Genomic DNA, 17,035 nt, shown 5'->3' with positions numbered 1-17,035 from the left:
ATAAGTACCAGCATGTTAGGTTAGGCACTTTTTTTGTAGAGAATAATAATACATATAATCTGCTGAAACTTGTATAATGAGAAAACTCTCATAGCCAAATTGTGCCTACCGACATCAAGGCAAGTTAAACTGAGGTTATAGAAGTCAAAGGCTAAAAAATCAATCAATGGCCTGTTACAGACTACCAAAATAAAGCTGCTTGGGGTCTCTTTGGAGGTATGCTGTTTAAATGATGCATGCATCCTAAGAATCTAGAAGCTGCACCAAAGCTGCACTCCAGTGCTTAGGAATGGAATGTGGCTTTGGCGCAACCTCCGGACTCTTAGGACCCATGCATCATTTAAATAGCATGCCTCCAAAGAGACCCGAAGCAGCTTTATTTTGGCAGTCTGTAACAGACCAATGAAACTTTTATTAAACAACAGGAGTAGAATGACTTTAAGCCTGATCAGTTCATATTGATCAGTTTTCCTCTAAAAAATACTTTCAAGCTCATCTTTTTAACAATTTAATGCCTCAGAATAGTTCCTCAAGAAACTGATCAACAGAAGCATTAATTTTCCACATTTCCCCTCTGAAGCTTACACCATACTGATTAAAGTCAGGTGCCCACACACCTAGTTGCTTGGACAAGTGCCACTTGTCTTAGGGAGAGCAGGATAGTCAGGGAGCAGATCTCAGTCCCATCTGTTCTACTTCATTTTTAAAGCAGAAAACATGCAGCTTCCCCTACACACTTTTTCAGTGTGCGTTTGCCAGAAGATGCAGATACAGGGAACTGGCCATGACAACAAATACTGTCTGGCTAGTAGAATGTGTGGATTCTGGTTAAGGGCCACTTCACATGCAATGTTTTTAAGGGTGGCCACCAGCATGTTTGAAAAATGTCTGTATTAATTTATTCTACCATATGTACAAGTGGTGAAATACATGGCCAGTTCAAACAAGACAGCATGTATCTCATCTATATGCCCTTAATTGCAGATGGTCAGATTGGCATCTGTTTGTAAGATCTATGTGTGATTTGCAGTACAGATTTCTGATTTACAGTTATCTAACAATAGCAATAACAAATGACTCTAATTTCCCCCATCCCTACTTTGCAATTATATTGCTACAGTGAAAAATGCTGGAAGGCGAGTGGCAAGAGGGACTTCTGTGAACTCTTTTCATTTCTGATACTCAAACAATTTTTGGCTCAGAGTACTTTCATTCTAAATGTATGGCCTTTGCCCCTGAGTCCAGCTGCTGGATCTCAAGGTTCTAGAAGAAAAACTAATTTGAAGTTTGCCTGCTCCTGCTTCTTAATCTTAATTCATAATGTGAAGCGTCCTTATTTTATGCAAATCCAGTTTAGAAACTGAATTCCTATTTACAGTTTTTATAAGATATAAGAGAAATCATAGAACCTCTGTATCCATTTGTATATATTTAGAGCACTGGTAATTCTGTATGTTACAGTGGTTACCATGTTTTTGTTGGGGTGGCTTTTAATGAGTTTGATGGAAACCAGACTTGATTCATACTTTATTTGCTTGGTGAATAGAGAAATTGAATTTAATGTTCATTGAACTTGAAAATGGATGGGAGACTTACAAATTAGGCACAGATGCATACATTTTGATCAGTATAAACTGACTTGGTATAAACATGCTTCTGTACCTATTTTTTATATTTCTTTGCAATTAATACACATCTTTCTGCAAAATGATTTCAAATGCACTAAAAATTCCAAAGACTCACAATATACCTGCAAATGACTTCAAGTTATTAAATCAACTCTGAAGGTTCATACTGGAACACAAATCCTGAATTTTTGATGCAGGTATGTCAAATTAGCTTCAGTTTGTCAATTTTCTACAGTGATAGTTGTGTACTTTAATACAAAGGAAGCCGAGCCAAATGGCTTTTTTCTGTTCTCTGAAGAGAGTGACAAAATCGTCAGGCTTTGCTCTCTTGTGGGTGTCTAAAGAGCTACGTAAGCTGCTTTGTTCAGTTTTCTTTGACTAGAATTAACATATTTCTCCCCTCTTATAGATTCACTTCATCACGAGCCTCCTACTGCTCTGAAATGTACCAGTTCAAATCCTGACTTAAAATATGCTGTGAATAATTGACTGAACTTTGTGAAGGGAACCGGTAACACTATGAATCGACAATATTAGAACATATTTCAGAACAAATAAAGAATGGGAGGTGCATAGAACGTATCCCAGATTCTAACATCTCTACATCTGGCTGTTCACAAGGACAGCCAAATGTTAAGAGAACACAAACTGCTCCATGGAAGTTATCTTTTTAGAATACAAAAGGCACTGAAGTAGTTTCCAAGTGTTTACAAATGGTCTACCCAAAAAAGGTAGAAAAGTGGTTACAATCCAACACAAGCCTCACATTCTTTTCTGTTGATCATTACAAGCTCCTAGAATAACGTAATGTGTTAATGCACTTCAAATGCTTATTGTGAGGGGGAAAGGCATACCTGTAAACTGAATGCTGTATTTGCTAAGGACCATGAATAACTTTAAGCTGGTAAGAGAAAAATGTTAATAGATAAATATCTCAGTGTTTTGACTATAATTATGAATTCCTCCTTATCAGTCGAAATGGCAGAGGGAGCCAATGAAGGAAGAAAAAGTACAGGTTGAGTCTCCCTTATCCAGAATTCCAAAATATTTCAAAATCCAAAATTGTCCACATGGGTTTTTGATATAATGATACCTTTGCTTTGATGGTTCAAGGTACACAAATTTTATTTTATGACCAAAATGATTAAAAATAGTGTATAAAATTACCTTCAGGCTATGTGTGTAAGGTGTATATATATAAAAAATGAATTTCATGTTTATATTTGAGTTACATCTCTAAGATATCTCATTATGCATATGCAAATATACCAAAATACCAAACACTTCTGATTCCAAGCATTTCAGATAAAGGAGACTCAACCTGCATCACTGGACAGTTTCTGAAAGTGATTTTAGAATCCTCAAATAAATCTGTCAAAACAACGCTGTTACATAACTGAGATATAGAGAAGGAAAATCCAGTACAATTTTTGAAGTATATCTACATCTAAAAAAAAGAAAAGGAAAATGTATCACTCATGACACCTATGCAACTGAGCAAAGGAGGAGCCAATTTAGTTTATTCACACATCTGTAAAGTTTCAGGTAGTTCCTGCATCTTTATATGCCAGAATGCCTCAACCTTTTACTATAGGGGAAGCAAGACATTAGTCTTTGTACTAATGCTGTTCTTACCCACCTGCTGTGAAGGTTATAAGATTATTCATTTAATACCATTAGATAGTTAAGCATGACAACAGTAGTCTTAGAAAAAGTGGAAAGAGAACACATAATTCATTTCAGATTCCTGCAAGGAATGAAAGATTTTGTTGTTCTCTGAGCTTATGAAGTAAAAGCTCTATGATTCCTGTGATCTAGAAATTGAAGGCTCTATCAACTTTTGGATCAGCCAGTCCCTTCCAATATCATGATCTTAATCAGTCTTCATATTAGGCTTATTCAAATCCCCAATATTGAAACTGAACTCTTTGAAGACTTGTATAAGAACAATTCCAATAGAAACAGTGGTGAATCCACAAGCCATCCCTAAGAAATCAACCAATCCAACATTGCTCCACTCTCTGAACAGAATGGCTGAGGCTAGCAAGACTAGAGTGGTGAACACTACATAGTAGATGGCACCAAACACGGAGGAGTCGAAACATTCCAGAGCTTTGTTGATGTACCTGAACTGAATTATGATGCTACATCCTAATACTGCTAGTAGAACCAAACAAAGGTATAGTGCCCTTTGACTTGAAGGATTATTGTGAAAGATATCTTGAGCGGCCAATCCAATGCCTTTTGTGCTGGGCACTGTGAAACTTCCCAGCAATGAGCAAATACTGATGTAAACCATAATGTTAGTGGGTCCGTGAGCTGGGGCAATCCAAAAGATAAGCAGCAGAAGCATGAGGAGAACAATGCAGAGGTAACCCACGAACACTGGAAAACAAAAGATGAAATAACAACATGGTAAATATCTACATAAGTCATTTTATTGAAGAAACCTAATCAGAGGTAGCTGTGCTGACCAAACAGTGTTACCTTTAATCGGGCGCACAAAATGCACAAAATGCATGATACAGGCTTTTGAAGCTCCATTGGCTTCTACATCAGGCAAAGATGTTAAGAATCACACAGGAGAAAAAAATTATAAAATGACGATGTAAGTCACATGCTTGCATTTTCTCAAGGTGTTGTTGGCATGCTGTACTTTGGAGGGATATCTATGCAAGCAGGTTCTTCCTCCTCCTGACCACTGGGAACAAAATAAAATTTGAATTCTGATAGCAATGCAAAAAAGCACTTCTGAGATTCTAGAGCTTATCTCTGGGGCAAATAAGCCATCTTACCTCTTCCGGCTTCAATTCTGGATCTGGGATGCCCTGGATGTTATCATACCTAAATTGCCACCAATCTAGCTGCAATGCCTCCACCCAGATACATCCTGGGTTGAAGCCTCACTCAGGCCACACTTTTTCAAAGTCGGGGACCTTCTGACTTCAAAAAATGGACGGCTGAGGGCTTTCTACTCGACAAAACGCATCTGAGGAAGTAGGCTCAAGTCAATGAAAGCTCATGTTACCAACATCTACCAAGATCCTTTTGCATACTGATTTTCCAAACTAACACAGCTATGTCTTTGAATTCTTCCAATAAATTGCTTTTAAAAGATTTTCTTACATATTCCTAGGGACTGTAATTCTCTGCAATAAGCTTGCTTAATACTGTTCTTTCAGAGATTTTCTAAAGTTGCAACCCTAAATGTCATTAGAGAGAAACAAGTCTAACTCAAGTCAGTCAAATTTCCTTCTCAGTAAACAGATTTAGGATTGGGAAGCAAATGAGTCACCACATTTAAAGGTACAAAAGTAGGAGGGAATTTATCTGTCTTCTTCCACAGTATATAATTGCTTGGCGGTAACCTCAAAGTCAGATCAGACCAACATTTCCTTCCTTCCTGCTATTGGAGCAACATGGTCTGTGTTGCTTTCCTCACTGGAACTATCCAGCAAATCAAGACTGATTAATGTTATTATTAAGAATATTTTAAAAATTACCTGGGTTTGTGAGTTTCTCTTCAAGTTCAGCCTGAGTAGTGACACTTTCAGACTTAGGAGAATGGATGATGAGGACCACAGAACCTGCACAGCTCAGCAGACAGCCCAATTTGCCAAGAATGTTGAGTTTTTCTTTCAATAAGTAGGAAGCTAAAATCGACCTTCCAAAAAGAGGGCCAAAGAAAAAGTTTTAGTCTGAGCTTTCAGTGCTTCAAATTTAAGAATTTACTCCTTGCCATCCTTTGCTTCTTCTTAATCAGGGCAGTAGTTTTGTTTATTTCAACTGGTACACTTGCCTCCTAATTTGGATTTAAAAGATGCATTTAACACCTCATTTCAGTTTTACTGGTATCAATGCAAAATGAGAATGGGGCAGGGGCACTTTCCTTCAAGGAAAATTTAAAAAACAACAACACTCATCTAAGAACCAGCAGTTTCACTGTGTGAACCAAAAGGCTAGTTAAGATCTAAGAAGTCTGGAACATGTATTTTCTTTAAATAAGACTAGTAATGAATATGCAGTATACCAAAGAGTGATATGACACCTTCTTTACAAACATTGTTAGACTCTGAGGTGTATATCGGTGTTGCTTTGGAAAGTGAGAGGGGTGATAATTGCATGCAGCTCTAAAAGAATGGTGTTAATGAAAAGACTAATGATAATATACAGATTATTTTATCACAAAAAGAGTGGGTCTGTGGCAGAGGGCTGGAAGTACCATAACTTCAGGATGTATTATACCAGGGATTTTCAGCCATGGATACAATTCCTATAGCTGTGGTGATGAACCTATGGCACGCATGCCCTCTTTGGCACGCAAAGCCATTTATGAGGGCACGCAGAGAGACAGCTATAGGCTGGGCAGGCGCATGCCTGTTCCTCCCTCCCAGCTATCTCCAGGAAAGTCCCATACCCAGACGTCCCACCCCTGAAAGGCGGAAGTCCTTCCCAGAAGGCAGAAGCCCCTGGAAGTCTCATCTCTCGCCCCCGGAAGTCACATATACACCCTGGCACCGGGTAATACCCAGTGCGGGAATGCCTTTGAGTTTGTGCACTCAGTCTCTAAAAGGTTCACCATCACTGTCTTATAGAGTGAGCTTGTTTTATTGCCCTCCTCCTTTTCTTCTTTAAGATAGCAAAGAAGACATTCTCAGCTAAATTCTTTTTAAAGCCTCTGATAGCATGATGGGACTTCCCCACACCCGCTTCATCTCCTCCCCCTTCACAGGACTGTATGCCATCCAAAACCTACTCCAGAGTGTTTTCACCATCCTCAGGAGAAAGATTTTTATGGCACGCAAGGGTTAATGGTTGCAGTGATGGAAATGGTTCTGTAAGCAGAACAAACTACCCTCACATGTGTAAATCAGTCAGTATCAGTAAAGGACACTTTACTTGATTATAGTGGAATGTGGGGAAGGGCAGACGGGTACACAGACACACACCAGCAAAACTGAAGTAGATAATAAATTTAAATAAATTCAGTGGATGAGATTAAGGATATGCTTAACTCAACATCAGCCTGAGACGTCCCTCAATTGGCAGGCAGATGCTTTGGACTTCAGTGACAGAAGCCCCAACCAGCATAGAAAATTGTAAAGGATTATGGGAGTTGTCATCCAAAACATAAGGAGCATCAATTAATTCTCATCTCTGCATTACCCCTGCATCAAGTATCTTAAACACCTATTCCTAAAAAAACGTTGTTAGGTTCTTACAAGCTACTTCCACAACCTAAAGCCACTTATATCACTCAAGTAATGTTGTCATAGAGGCACAAAATTCCTAAGCAGCTCTCTCTGTTCTTGAAAGGAAAATGCAAATTAAATTACTAAGAATTTCCTTTCCTTTCCTGACCCTTAACATCTTCTTGAGGAGACTCCTTACTCTGCCTAACCATAGTGCTTGGTCCAGCCCTCTTTTACTAAAACCAATGAGGCATTAAAGAAACTTAGACAGGATTGGACTGTGGTCCAGTACTCTACTTTCTGAGAATTTTAGAAGGTAGAAAAGAGACTTAAAAGGTCAACAAGTGTTGATCTTTAAATAAGAATCTTTGGCATCCCAGCTTTCCTTTCTGCTAAGTGTGGTGTAGTGGTTTGAAGGTTGGATTACAATTCTGGAGACCGGGTTTGATTCTTAGCTCAGCCATAAAACCCATTGGGTGACCTTGGGAAAGTCACACTGTTTCAGCCTCAGCGGAAGGCAATGGCAAACCTCCTCTGAACAAATCTTAGGTTTGTCTTAGGCCCGCCAAAACTTGGAAACGACTGGAAGGCCCACATCAACAACATTTAGGCTGCGATTTTATGCACACTCACTTGGGAGTGGATTCCATAGAATTCAGCAGAATTTACTTCCAAGTACTCCAGGTCGCACCATTAATAGTTACAGGAATCAAGTTCCATTTCGGAATCCTTTCACAAGCACAGTGCATTGTCTAATCGCAATAGGATGTAGTAAATGTCAACAATTCCATGAACTGAACTCCCCAGTATAAATATATTAGACACGGAGCATCTATTTTGGAAAACTCAAGGCTTGTTGAGAATCTGTCTTCAACAGTGAAATCTTAGGCATGTTCATTCAAAAGTCTCACTTTGTTCAGTGGGCCTTACTGCCAGGTAAAAGTGTATAAGATTACAGCTTCTTTTGTTGTTATTGTGTGCCTTCACTGTGCAATACTTAATTTCAAAGACATCTGAGGAAGTAGACTGAAATCTATAAAAGCTCATGCTACCAGCTTCTTCCTTTCAATTAGCCTCAAAGGTGCTACAAGATTGTTTTTCAAAGACATAGCCATGTTCATTTGGACCAGTATGCAAAGGAATCTTTTGTGATCATCTCAAAGGTGCTACAGGATCCCTCTGTACAATAATTACCTTGTTTGTTTTTGTGACAACCCCTAAAAATGGAGTAATTTTTTTTAAAAAATGTTTTACAAGTAAGTAATCAAAGCTTTATCTAGACAATTATTTTAAAAACATTCTGTTTTCATTTTATCTTTTGAGGATGGCCTATAGGCAGGGAAAATCTCACAGTGGTGCTTTGTCAACTCAACTGAATTGGTAAATAAAAGTGTTTACTTTACATTGATTGCGTAGATGGGTTTGCTTTAGAAATGCCAGGATGAAAAAGAACATGTCCAATGATTTTTGCCATGTCTGTCTGTCAGCCTATCTTTCTATCTGATGCAGCACTGAATATATTATCACACACTTAAGTGGTAAGACTGGAAGCACTCTCACAGGACATTTTTAAAGGGATACAAAAAATCCAGATGTGGAAACTCAGAGGTGGGTATGGCAAAGTTGTTGTTACATCTCTTTATGTCAACTCTGATTTACGGCAATCTACCATAGGGTCTTCTTGGCAATATTTATTCAGAAGTTTGCCACTGTCTTCCTCTGAGGCTGAGAGAATATGAATTGCCCAAGGACACCCAATGAGTTTTTATAGCCTAGTCTTGGAACCTGACCTCAAAGTCCTTGTCCAACAGTCAAATCTTTACTTGACACTGGCTGTCTCCACTACACTGGAGGAGTTGTATCTGTCATGAATGCTTACAAGTACAGACTATTAGAGAGCATCCTCTTTCCTAAGAGGAAAGCTCCTATTTAGGATTCCAGCCAGCCATTCCTTCCAAGCAGGGTAATCCACTTTTCTTCCCTCCTGGCATGATTTCCCCCTTTTCTTTTCAAACTGATACAGTACTATACTTTTCATGGTTACAGAACACACACATAGTCCTCAGTGGGGCTTTTCTCTAAAGAAAGAGGAGGAGTGTTGGCCTTTTTATGTTTTGAAATTGTTAAAGGAGAGATTCCTGAACAAGTTCATATTTATTATCATGTACTTACAAGACACAGTTACTGGAAATAATAATAATGTAAGGTTTCACAAGGCCTTTCAAACTCATCACATTCTTGCACTGCACATGGCAGCGTATTCCACAAGGTTGCTACTAATCGAAGGGCTTGCTTTCTAGCTGATAACATCCTTGGGGAGGTTTTTGTGCTATTTCTGGCAGTACTCACCATCAGATTTCACTGATGAGTGATAAGGTTTTTGTTATTGATCATAATGTTAAACAAACAAACATTGGGCCATATGCACTGTGCTCTGCACTACAACATTTAGTACATACACACCCTGTGTGAACTTTCTGGATAGTAGAGCTCTGCAACTGGGATGGTAATGTATGATTTTCTGATTCCTTCTAGCTTTTTCAGATGAACTAGGTCAGTGGTTCCCAAGCTTTTTCCCCTTCAGATGTTTTGGACTTCAGCTCCCAGAATTTATGGCCATTGGCTAAGTTAGCTAGGGCTTCTAGGAGCTGGAATCCAAAACATCTGGAGGACTGATGTTTAGAAAACACTGAACTAACCACTGACTTTATAGGCAAGGGTCACGTTTGACCAGGAATCTGGATAAACGCTTCATGAAAAATGGATGTGGTGGGGCATTAAGAGATATGGGAGACAGGAGGGGAAAATATAACTTCCTCTAATCACATTACATTCACTACCGTCAATTTAAGTAAAGGAAAACAGAGTACAGTATAAAGCTGGAGACTAAAAGGAAATGAACAAACACCATGTGGAAGAAATGTTTCAAAAAAGAATCAGTAGAAGAGGTTCACATGTAGGAAAATAAAAACAAATGTGCAGAGCATATGTGAACAAAAGAGATTTTGTATGTGCTAAGAATGATTAGAACAGACAGGACTCCCTTAACACCTGATTTCTAACACTGACTCCTATTGGCATGGTTTAACATTTCTTGCTGGTGTCAAGATATCTACTTCATATGCATTTGTATCTGTATAAACGTAAGAAACTAATAAAATCCTTACCCAAAGGGAACTCCAAGAGCTCCAAGGGGGGTCACTAGAACAGTAGGAACTGCAGTGTAGGCTAAGAAATTCCCAATCTGACCAAGCGCCACTGTGGGGAGGAAAGACACACATAAACATATGTTAACAGAAAACAAGAATTCATTAAAGAAAATATCAAAATTTTATAAAATACTTCTTAAGAGGACTTTAGAGGAAGAAATAATTAAAAACAACATGGTGCGTTGGGCACAAGACATAGGACATCCAATCGAATACGAAGCTTGGCAAAGATCTTGGGATAAAACAAATAGGTTTACCGCTTCGCAAGCTTTAAAAGAAAATCACTTTAAAATCATAAATAGATGGTATCTTACACCTATAAAGATGAAAAAAATCTACAAATTACGAGATTTAAAGTGTTGGAGATGTAAAAAAAATGAAGGGACGTTGTTCCACATGTGGTGGTCATGTAAAAAGATCAGCAAATTCTGGCAAAAAATTCATCAAGAAATGCAAAAAATTTTTGGTTGTAACATTAACTTTATACCAGAACTATATCTATTGAATATGCTAAAAGGTATTGACAAAAATATAGAAAAAAAGTATTGGAGACTGTTTTTGTACCTGATAACGGCAGCAAGATTAATTATTGCTCAGAATTGGAAGATTAATAAATCTCCAAGCATGGAAGATTGGAGATTTAAACTACAAGAAATGAAAGAGATGGATAGACTTACAAGACTGATAAATAACAGATCGGAGGAAGAATGGAAGAAAGAGTGGAATCCAGTGATAAAATATTTGGAAAAATCTTTTGATATAAAGGAGAATTTATTCATACTTTAATAATTAAAAAGTAAGAAAGAAGGTATTCTGTAAGAAATATACTGAGAATATATTGTAAATCGAGAACAATAATTGGAATTAAGGATACTATTTTTAGTAAAACTATTTTGTATTAGAATAGACGCACACTTACGTAGTGTGTAATATCCTATTTTCTATCTTATATGATGTCTTCTACTTTTTTCATGTAAAAAACCTACTTTTGTATGTCTAGTATCCAACTTAAATAAATAAAAAGAACAAAAAAAAAAAAAAAAGAATTCATTGTTTTTCCTGAAGTATGAACAAGCATGATCGTTGTCCAGAATTTTGAGGAACACTGATTTAGGTGGCAGTCCTTTATCTACTTACCTAGTAGTAAACTTTAATTACACTTACTTCTGAGGAGACATGCAGGATTGGGCTGTTCAGAACAAAAAAACAAAGTACCTAACAGCCAAAAACTGTTTTTTAAAAAAACCCACACACCAAAACAAAAGGGGGGGGGGGGTGGCACAGGAAATCACCTTAAACAAAAAATAACTGCATTACATTGAGAGTCAATTTGACACAGTTGTAAGAATGGCAGACTAGGGCTGGTGAGACCAAGGTTCATGGTTCAATTCCATGTTCTTCCTTGAAACTCAGAGTAGGTTGTTACTAGGGATGCAGCGATACAATTTTTATTGGTGAGGCAAACAAAAATGGGAGGGAAGGACGCAGAAGGGTTTGGTGTTATTTGAACAAAGACTAGATGTGTTTAGACTGGCCTGTGTGAAATATAGATATGAGAGTCGTAGAAACCTCTGGATGAAAAACAGGAAGACATTAGAAAGAGCATCTTTGTGACTGATTGTGCTGGATGCCTGTAATAAGATTATAGTGTTACTTTGTAAATCTATTTAACAAGTCAGTTTCCTTGGGTTCAAAACCTCCTCTGAGAAGATTCTTTTTGCGAGTTCAAAACCTTCTCTGTAACAAAAGGAATCTTCTCTGAGAAGATTTTGAATCCAAGGAAACTGATTTTTGGTAAGCAGATGTGTTGCTTCCACCCACCCACTGTAAAGATCTGAAAGCCCTATATCACCCTCACACAGCCCTTTGAAAATTTAGGGCATGATTTGCATCTCTCTGGATCCTAGTAAATTCCATCCCATTTCCACAACTGTATAAATATACGTTATATCCTGAGGTCTGGATACCATTCTATACTGCATCTGAAAAAGTGAATTTATATCTATGAAAGCTCATGCTAAAATAAAATCCAGTTAGTCTTAAAGGTGCTTCTATAGTCCACCACCATCACCCCATTTTTTTTTAAAATAAAGGAACAGACTAGCACATTTTGAGACTATCTGGGAAGAAGAAAGATGCATGTGATGAAACAGACTGTCTCCACAAGAGCTTTATGCTAGAAATTTATTGTTCCCTGTTAATCCCAAAGGTGCTACTGGATTCCTTTATGCCTCTTTAACACTAAAACAGATGAACACCAAAGCAAAACTCTGAAATAGTTTCCAGTCATAACAAGTTTATTTAAGGAGAACAAGAGAAAGCAAAAGTGTTAGGGGGAAAATGTAAGAAAATAACTAGAAGACAAATCACTGTCATAACCTCAGTATTAAAACTATAGTATTAAACCTATTTAACTCCCAACCCTCAATAATAGCTAAAAATGTCCCACCATCATGCTGGAGGGGTTGCTAACAGAGAGGCTCCTGGATCCACATACTGTATGACCTAAAGTTAATACTTTTTGGAGACCGGTCATAAACCAGATCTCACTTATCAACCAACAAACCATCCAATTTTGTCTTGCACTTTTGTTACTCTACTTGTATAACAAAGGAAACAGTGCTCTGAAACAGAGGGCCTAAACAGACAGGCCAAAATAAAGCTGCTTCAGGTCACTTTGGAGATATGCTGTTTAAATGACACATGCATCTTAAGACGCACAGCTTCTGGCCTCTTAGGACGCATGCATCATTTAAACAGCATACCTCCAAAGAGACCCGAAGCAGCTTTACTTTGGCCTGTCTGTTGAGGCCCAGAGAAACTTTATCGCCTTTCCTTTGGCTGCTGCAAGAACTGAAACAGCTGTGTGTTGGAAGATAGGAGATTTAATTGTGGGAAAATGGTGGACTACAATTTTGAATACATGGTTTCTTGAAAAATGTTCCTACACCATCTATTCTTGTAAAGGACAAAAGTAATAATATTTCTTTATGAGACTGGTAAACTCTTATTGATTAAGTTACCACTATCTCACATTTGCCCAAACTACTGTCAGGAACTGCTGACTTATGGAGACACTTTCTGTTTTAACCTGACCCCATCATGAGGCTCCCTCAGTGAACTTTATGTTCATCCTAATCATAAAACACTATTTGGAAAATTACCCTAATGGAATTGTCTCTTAAACAACTCTTTTATGTCATTTTCAATTAACTTATATCCTAAGCCTGTTTGACGATGTTGCTATTGATGATTCAGTATTCTTTGTGGAACTAATATAAATATAAGTTTTTTTAAAGGGGGAAACCACCATTATTTATTGAGAATCTCCTTGCCATATTCATGGTCACCCTTTTCCTGCTTCTTTTCCTTCCTCCTCCTCCTCCTAATCCTAGAACAAACTTCTCAAAACTGAAACTGGGGTTACCATCATACAACAACATCTCACACCTCAATAACATTTTCAGAGGTGTATTGAACCCTGACTGATCAATAACTCAGTTAAACACTAACAAGACAGGAACTGAATGCAGGCATAATCTTGCAACAAGGCATGAGAAGGTGGCAGCCTCAGGCAGTGGATTTTAGGCACCATTAGAGATTATGGTGTTTGTTTGTATCATACCCCACCCTTCTGCAAGTTCAAAGTGCTGAAAATGGACTCTGGCCGCTGCCACACTGCATAATAAATGCACTTTGACACCACTTTGACTGTCATGGCTCCATCTTATGGATTCCTAGGGTTTGTACTAGTGCCAGAGCCCTCTGGCAAGGGAGGCTAAATATCTTACAATACTACAAATCCCAGAATTCCATAGCTTTGAGCCATGGCAGTTAAAGCAGTGTCAAACTGCATGAATTCTGCAATGTAGATGCAGCTTCTGTCAGATGGGACAAGGATGACCAGTATGTAGGGTTGCCATAAGGCAGGACCTCCAAACTAGGACAAATGTAGGGCTACATTTTCAAATGTAGGACACGGTTTTTAAAAAATGGAGGACACATGAAAAAATTGATACTTTTTTTTAAAAATGTTAATATAAATGCATGTTTCTTAGCATGCTCAAAATGGAGGACATTTTGGCATTATTCCTAGACAGAAGGCTGAAATGTACTTCTCCTTCTGGCCAAACACCCCCCCCCCAATTCTACAAGAACATTTCCCACTCCCAAGCAGCCATAGCATTTGCAAGATCACAGGCAGTCCCTTGTGCCACTGCAAACTACATTTCCCACTTCCAAGCAGGCATAGCATTTGCAAGATCACAGGCAGTCCCTTGTGCCACTGCAAACTACATTTCTCACTCCCAAGCCTTCTTAGGAATTCCCCCCTTCCTCCTTTTCCTTGCCCCCTCCAACCCCCCCAAACCCTTCGCCCCCTCTTTTTCCCAGGTATGTCTCAACTTAGGAGGGATTTATGGGACAGATCCAAAGCCTTTTTTCTTTTCTAATGGGGGCAAAGCCTTGAGAAGCCCTGGACCCCTGAGAAGAAGAGGAGGGGGGCTTAGAGAGAGGAAGAAAGAGAAAAAGAAGATGAGGAGGGGGAAGAAAGGAAGAAAAAGGAGAGGAGGAAGAGGAGGGGAAGAAAAAAACATGGAGTAACAAGAAGAAGAGAAGGAGGGGAAAGAGAAAGAGAAAGAGAAAGAGGGGAAGAACAAAAAGCAACTTGCCTGCAAAGCCCTCTCCGCTTGGAATTTGGAGCATGCCCAAATAAGGAAGCAGAGGGCTGGCCAACAGAGGCAGGGCAGTGCAGCAGACCCCGCCCCTGCTGGTTTCAGTCCTCCTGCTGCTGCTCCAGACAAGCTGCACAGGCAGCACTCTATAGAAGGCAGGCAGCAGCCCTGGGAGCTCAGAGTTGGGCAGCCACCCGGGAATGGGCGTGGGGGCGGGGCGGGACCGGGCACGCCCCCCAGGGGGCGGGAAAGTCCCGCCCACCGCCGTGAAATGGCAACCCTACCAGCATGTCAGTTTTTTCAAATGCCTCTTTTTTAAAGCAAAGCAAAACAAAACAATTGTGTTTAGGCAGAACCCCTGCAGGCCAAGAGGCATTGTGGCGGAAGGAACCTATATATTTTGACTGCAACATCAATATACACAGTTACTCTGGATCCCACAGGGATGCAACTGATTGTGCAACAGGTGCTATGGCCTTAAGTTCACCCATTTTGTGAAACAGTAAATTAGATGCCTACCTACTAAGATAAAAACCAAGAGGGAGTGCTGGGTGTGCTTCCAGCAGTGTTGCCAATTTCGCAACTTTCACGCGAAAATGGGGACTTTTCAGAGCTTTTCGTGTGATTTTCGTGCCTAGCTCTATTTCAGTGCCTTTCCGCGACTTTGGCCCTTTCAGCTCCAGACTGCTGCCTGCAGAGCAACCAACCCTCTGGAGTGTAACAGTTTTCAGCCAAGAGGGCTGGAGAAAAACTCTCTCTCTCTCTCTCTAATGACTCCCTCTGAGAGCCAGGACGGAGCAAGCCCAACCAACCCCAACTGTTTGGAGGAATAGTTCAGCCAATCAGAGAGAGGACAGGCATTCTCAGGCTCCAGGGGCAAAGCACAGTGGCTGCAGTGCTGGAGAGAGGCAGGGAGTGAGGGATCTTGGCTGGCTTAATCCCAATTGCCTTGGATTTCCAAGTAAGAAATAAGTTTTCAGGCACACAAAGGCAATAGTTGACAATGGTATCATGGCTTGATGTTGTGGACTTCTGTGTCTGCCTGAGAGTGACATTTGAATTTCTGAATTCCTGAGCTTGGGCAGAGTGCCCCAAGCCTACCTCTCAGGGTCGTTGTTGTACTGTGAGGTGGACCATTTGGGTTGTGTGATGTGAATGTGATGTCCCTGAGTATATGTGTGTGTGTGTGTGTTAGTGATTAAATATGCCTCTGAGCATGGGCAGAGCACCTGGTAAGTTGGCATCCCTGCCCTGCCTTCCCAGAATTTTGTTTTGTGGATCTCTTTTTCGTTCCCTTTTCCATTGCCATCCATACTGCAGAAATAATCCAGTTTGGCACTGCTTCTAACTGCAAGGCTCCCTGTGATGATGGGATTCTGGGCACAACAAACCACCAAGCCCAGAATTTCATGCATGGAGCCCTGGCTGCCGGTAAAAGCAGTGTCTCAACATGTCACAAGAAACTACAATTCCCAGGATTCCCTGGTTGAACAAGGGAATTGCCTCCATGCTTCCAGATCACAGCCCCAGAGAATGAGTCTACAGGATATCACTGTTGCCAGTTTAAGTCCACTTCTTCAGCTGCATTTGGATTTAATAATGATAATAATAATGGTGATGATGATAGAGAGATAGATCTTGTAGCACCTTTGAGTCTCACTGAAAGAAAAGTTGGCAGCATGAGCTTTCCTAGACTTAAGCGTATTTCCTCAGATGCATGGGAATTGTAGTTCATTGTGGCACCAGAGCTCTTTCTCACAAAACTACACTTCCCAGGGTTCCCTAGCACTGAGCCAGGGCAGTTAAAGCAGTCTCAAACTGGATTATTTCTGCAGCGTGTCTTGGACCCAACTCAGGCTGTATCTTCACTCCAGACTCCAGAGACAATCCAGTTTCATACCGTTTTTACTGCCATGGCCCAGTGCTATGAAATCCTGGGAATTGTAGTTTGTTGTCACACCAGTTTGCTGAGAGAGAAGGTTAAATGTCTCTGAAAACTAGAATTCCCAGGATTCCCTAGCACTGAGCCATGGCATTTAAAAGGGTGTCAAACTGGATTTATTTCTGCAGTGCGGTTGCAGCCTAACACATTTCTATTTGGCACAAAGCTTCCTGAACCCCCTTCATGTCAAAATAAATATCTTTAAAAGACTGAAAGATTCTTTGTTTGGTTCAATGGTGATTTTGAGAGTTGAAATAAGTTACAATTATTTTTATTCAATTATGTTTACGTTTATTTGCAAAACATCCGCCATTTTAACATTATGGGAGTTTTCCGGGAATTGTGACTGAATATTCTGTGTGATCTGGGGGGATTCAGCGGGTTTTGGACA

The 17,035-nt window shown here is 39.6% G+C and overlaps 1 protein-coding gene across 1 annotated transcript in view; it reads right to left on the bottom strand.

Moving 5' to 3' along the window:
- Positions 1–233: 233 nt before the first annotated feature.
- LOC149319339 (magnesium transporter NIPA1-like) overlaps positions 234–17,035 on the bottom strand; it is a 28,429-nt gene continuing 11,627 nt past the window's right edge. The window contains exons 3-5 of the mRNA XM_089511506.1: positions 9,988–10,078; positions 5,132–5,292; positions 234–4,013 (exon numbers count right to left, since the gene is read on the bottom strand). Of these exons, the coding sequence (XP_089367632.1) occupies positions 3,502–4,013; positions 5,132–5,292; positions 9,988–10,078 (764 nt within the window). The 3' untranslated portion in view covers positions 234–3,501. The remainder of the gene's footprint in view (positions 4,014–5,131; positions 5,293–9,987; positions 10,079–17,035) is intronic.

The sequence above is a fragment of the Sceloporus occidentalis genome, unplaced genomic scaffold (genome assembly GCF_023333645.1).
Source record: "Sceloporus occidentalis isolate IW3139 unplaced genomic scaffold, rSceOcc1.0.p SCAF_2, whole genome shotgun sequence".
Lineage (NCBI taxonomy): Eukaryota > Metazoa > Chordata > Lepidosauria > Squamata > Phrynosomatidae > Sceloporus > Sceloporus occidentalis.
The sequence above is the reverse complement of the archived record's forward strand: the minus strand, read 5'-3'. Positions and strand labels throughout refer to the sequence as shown.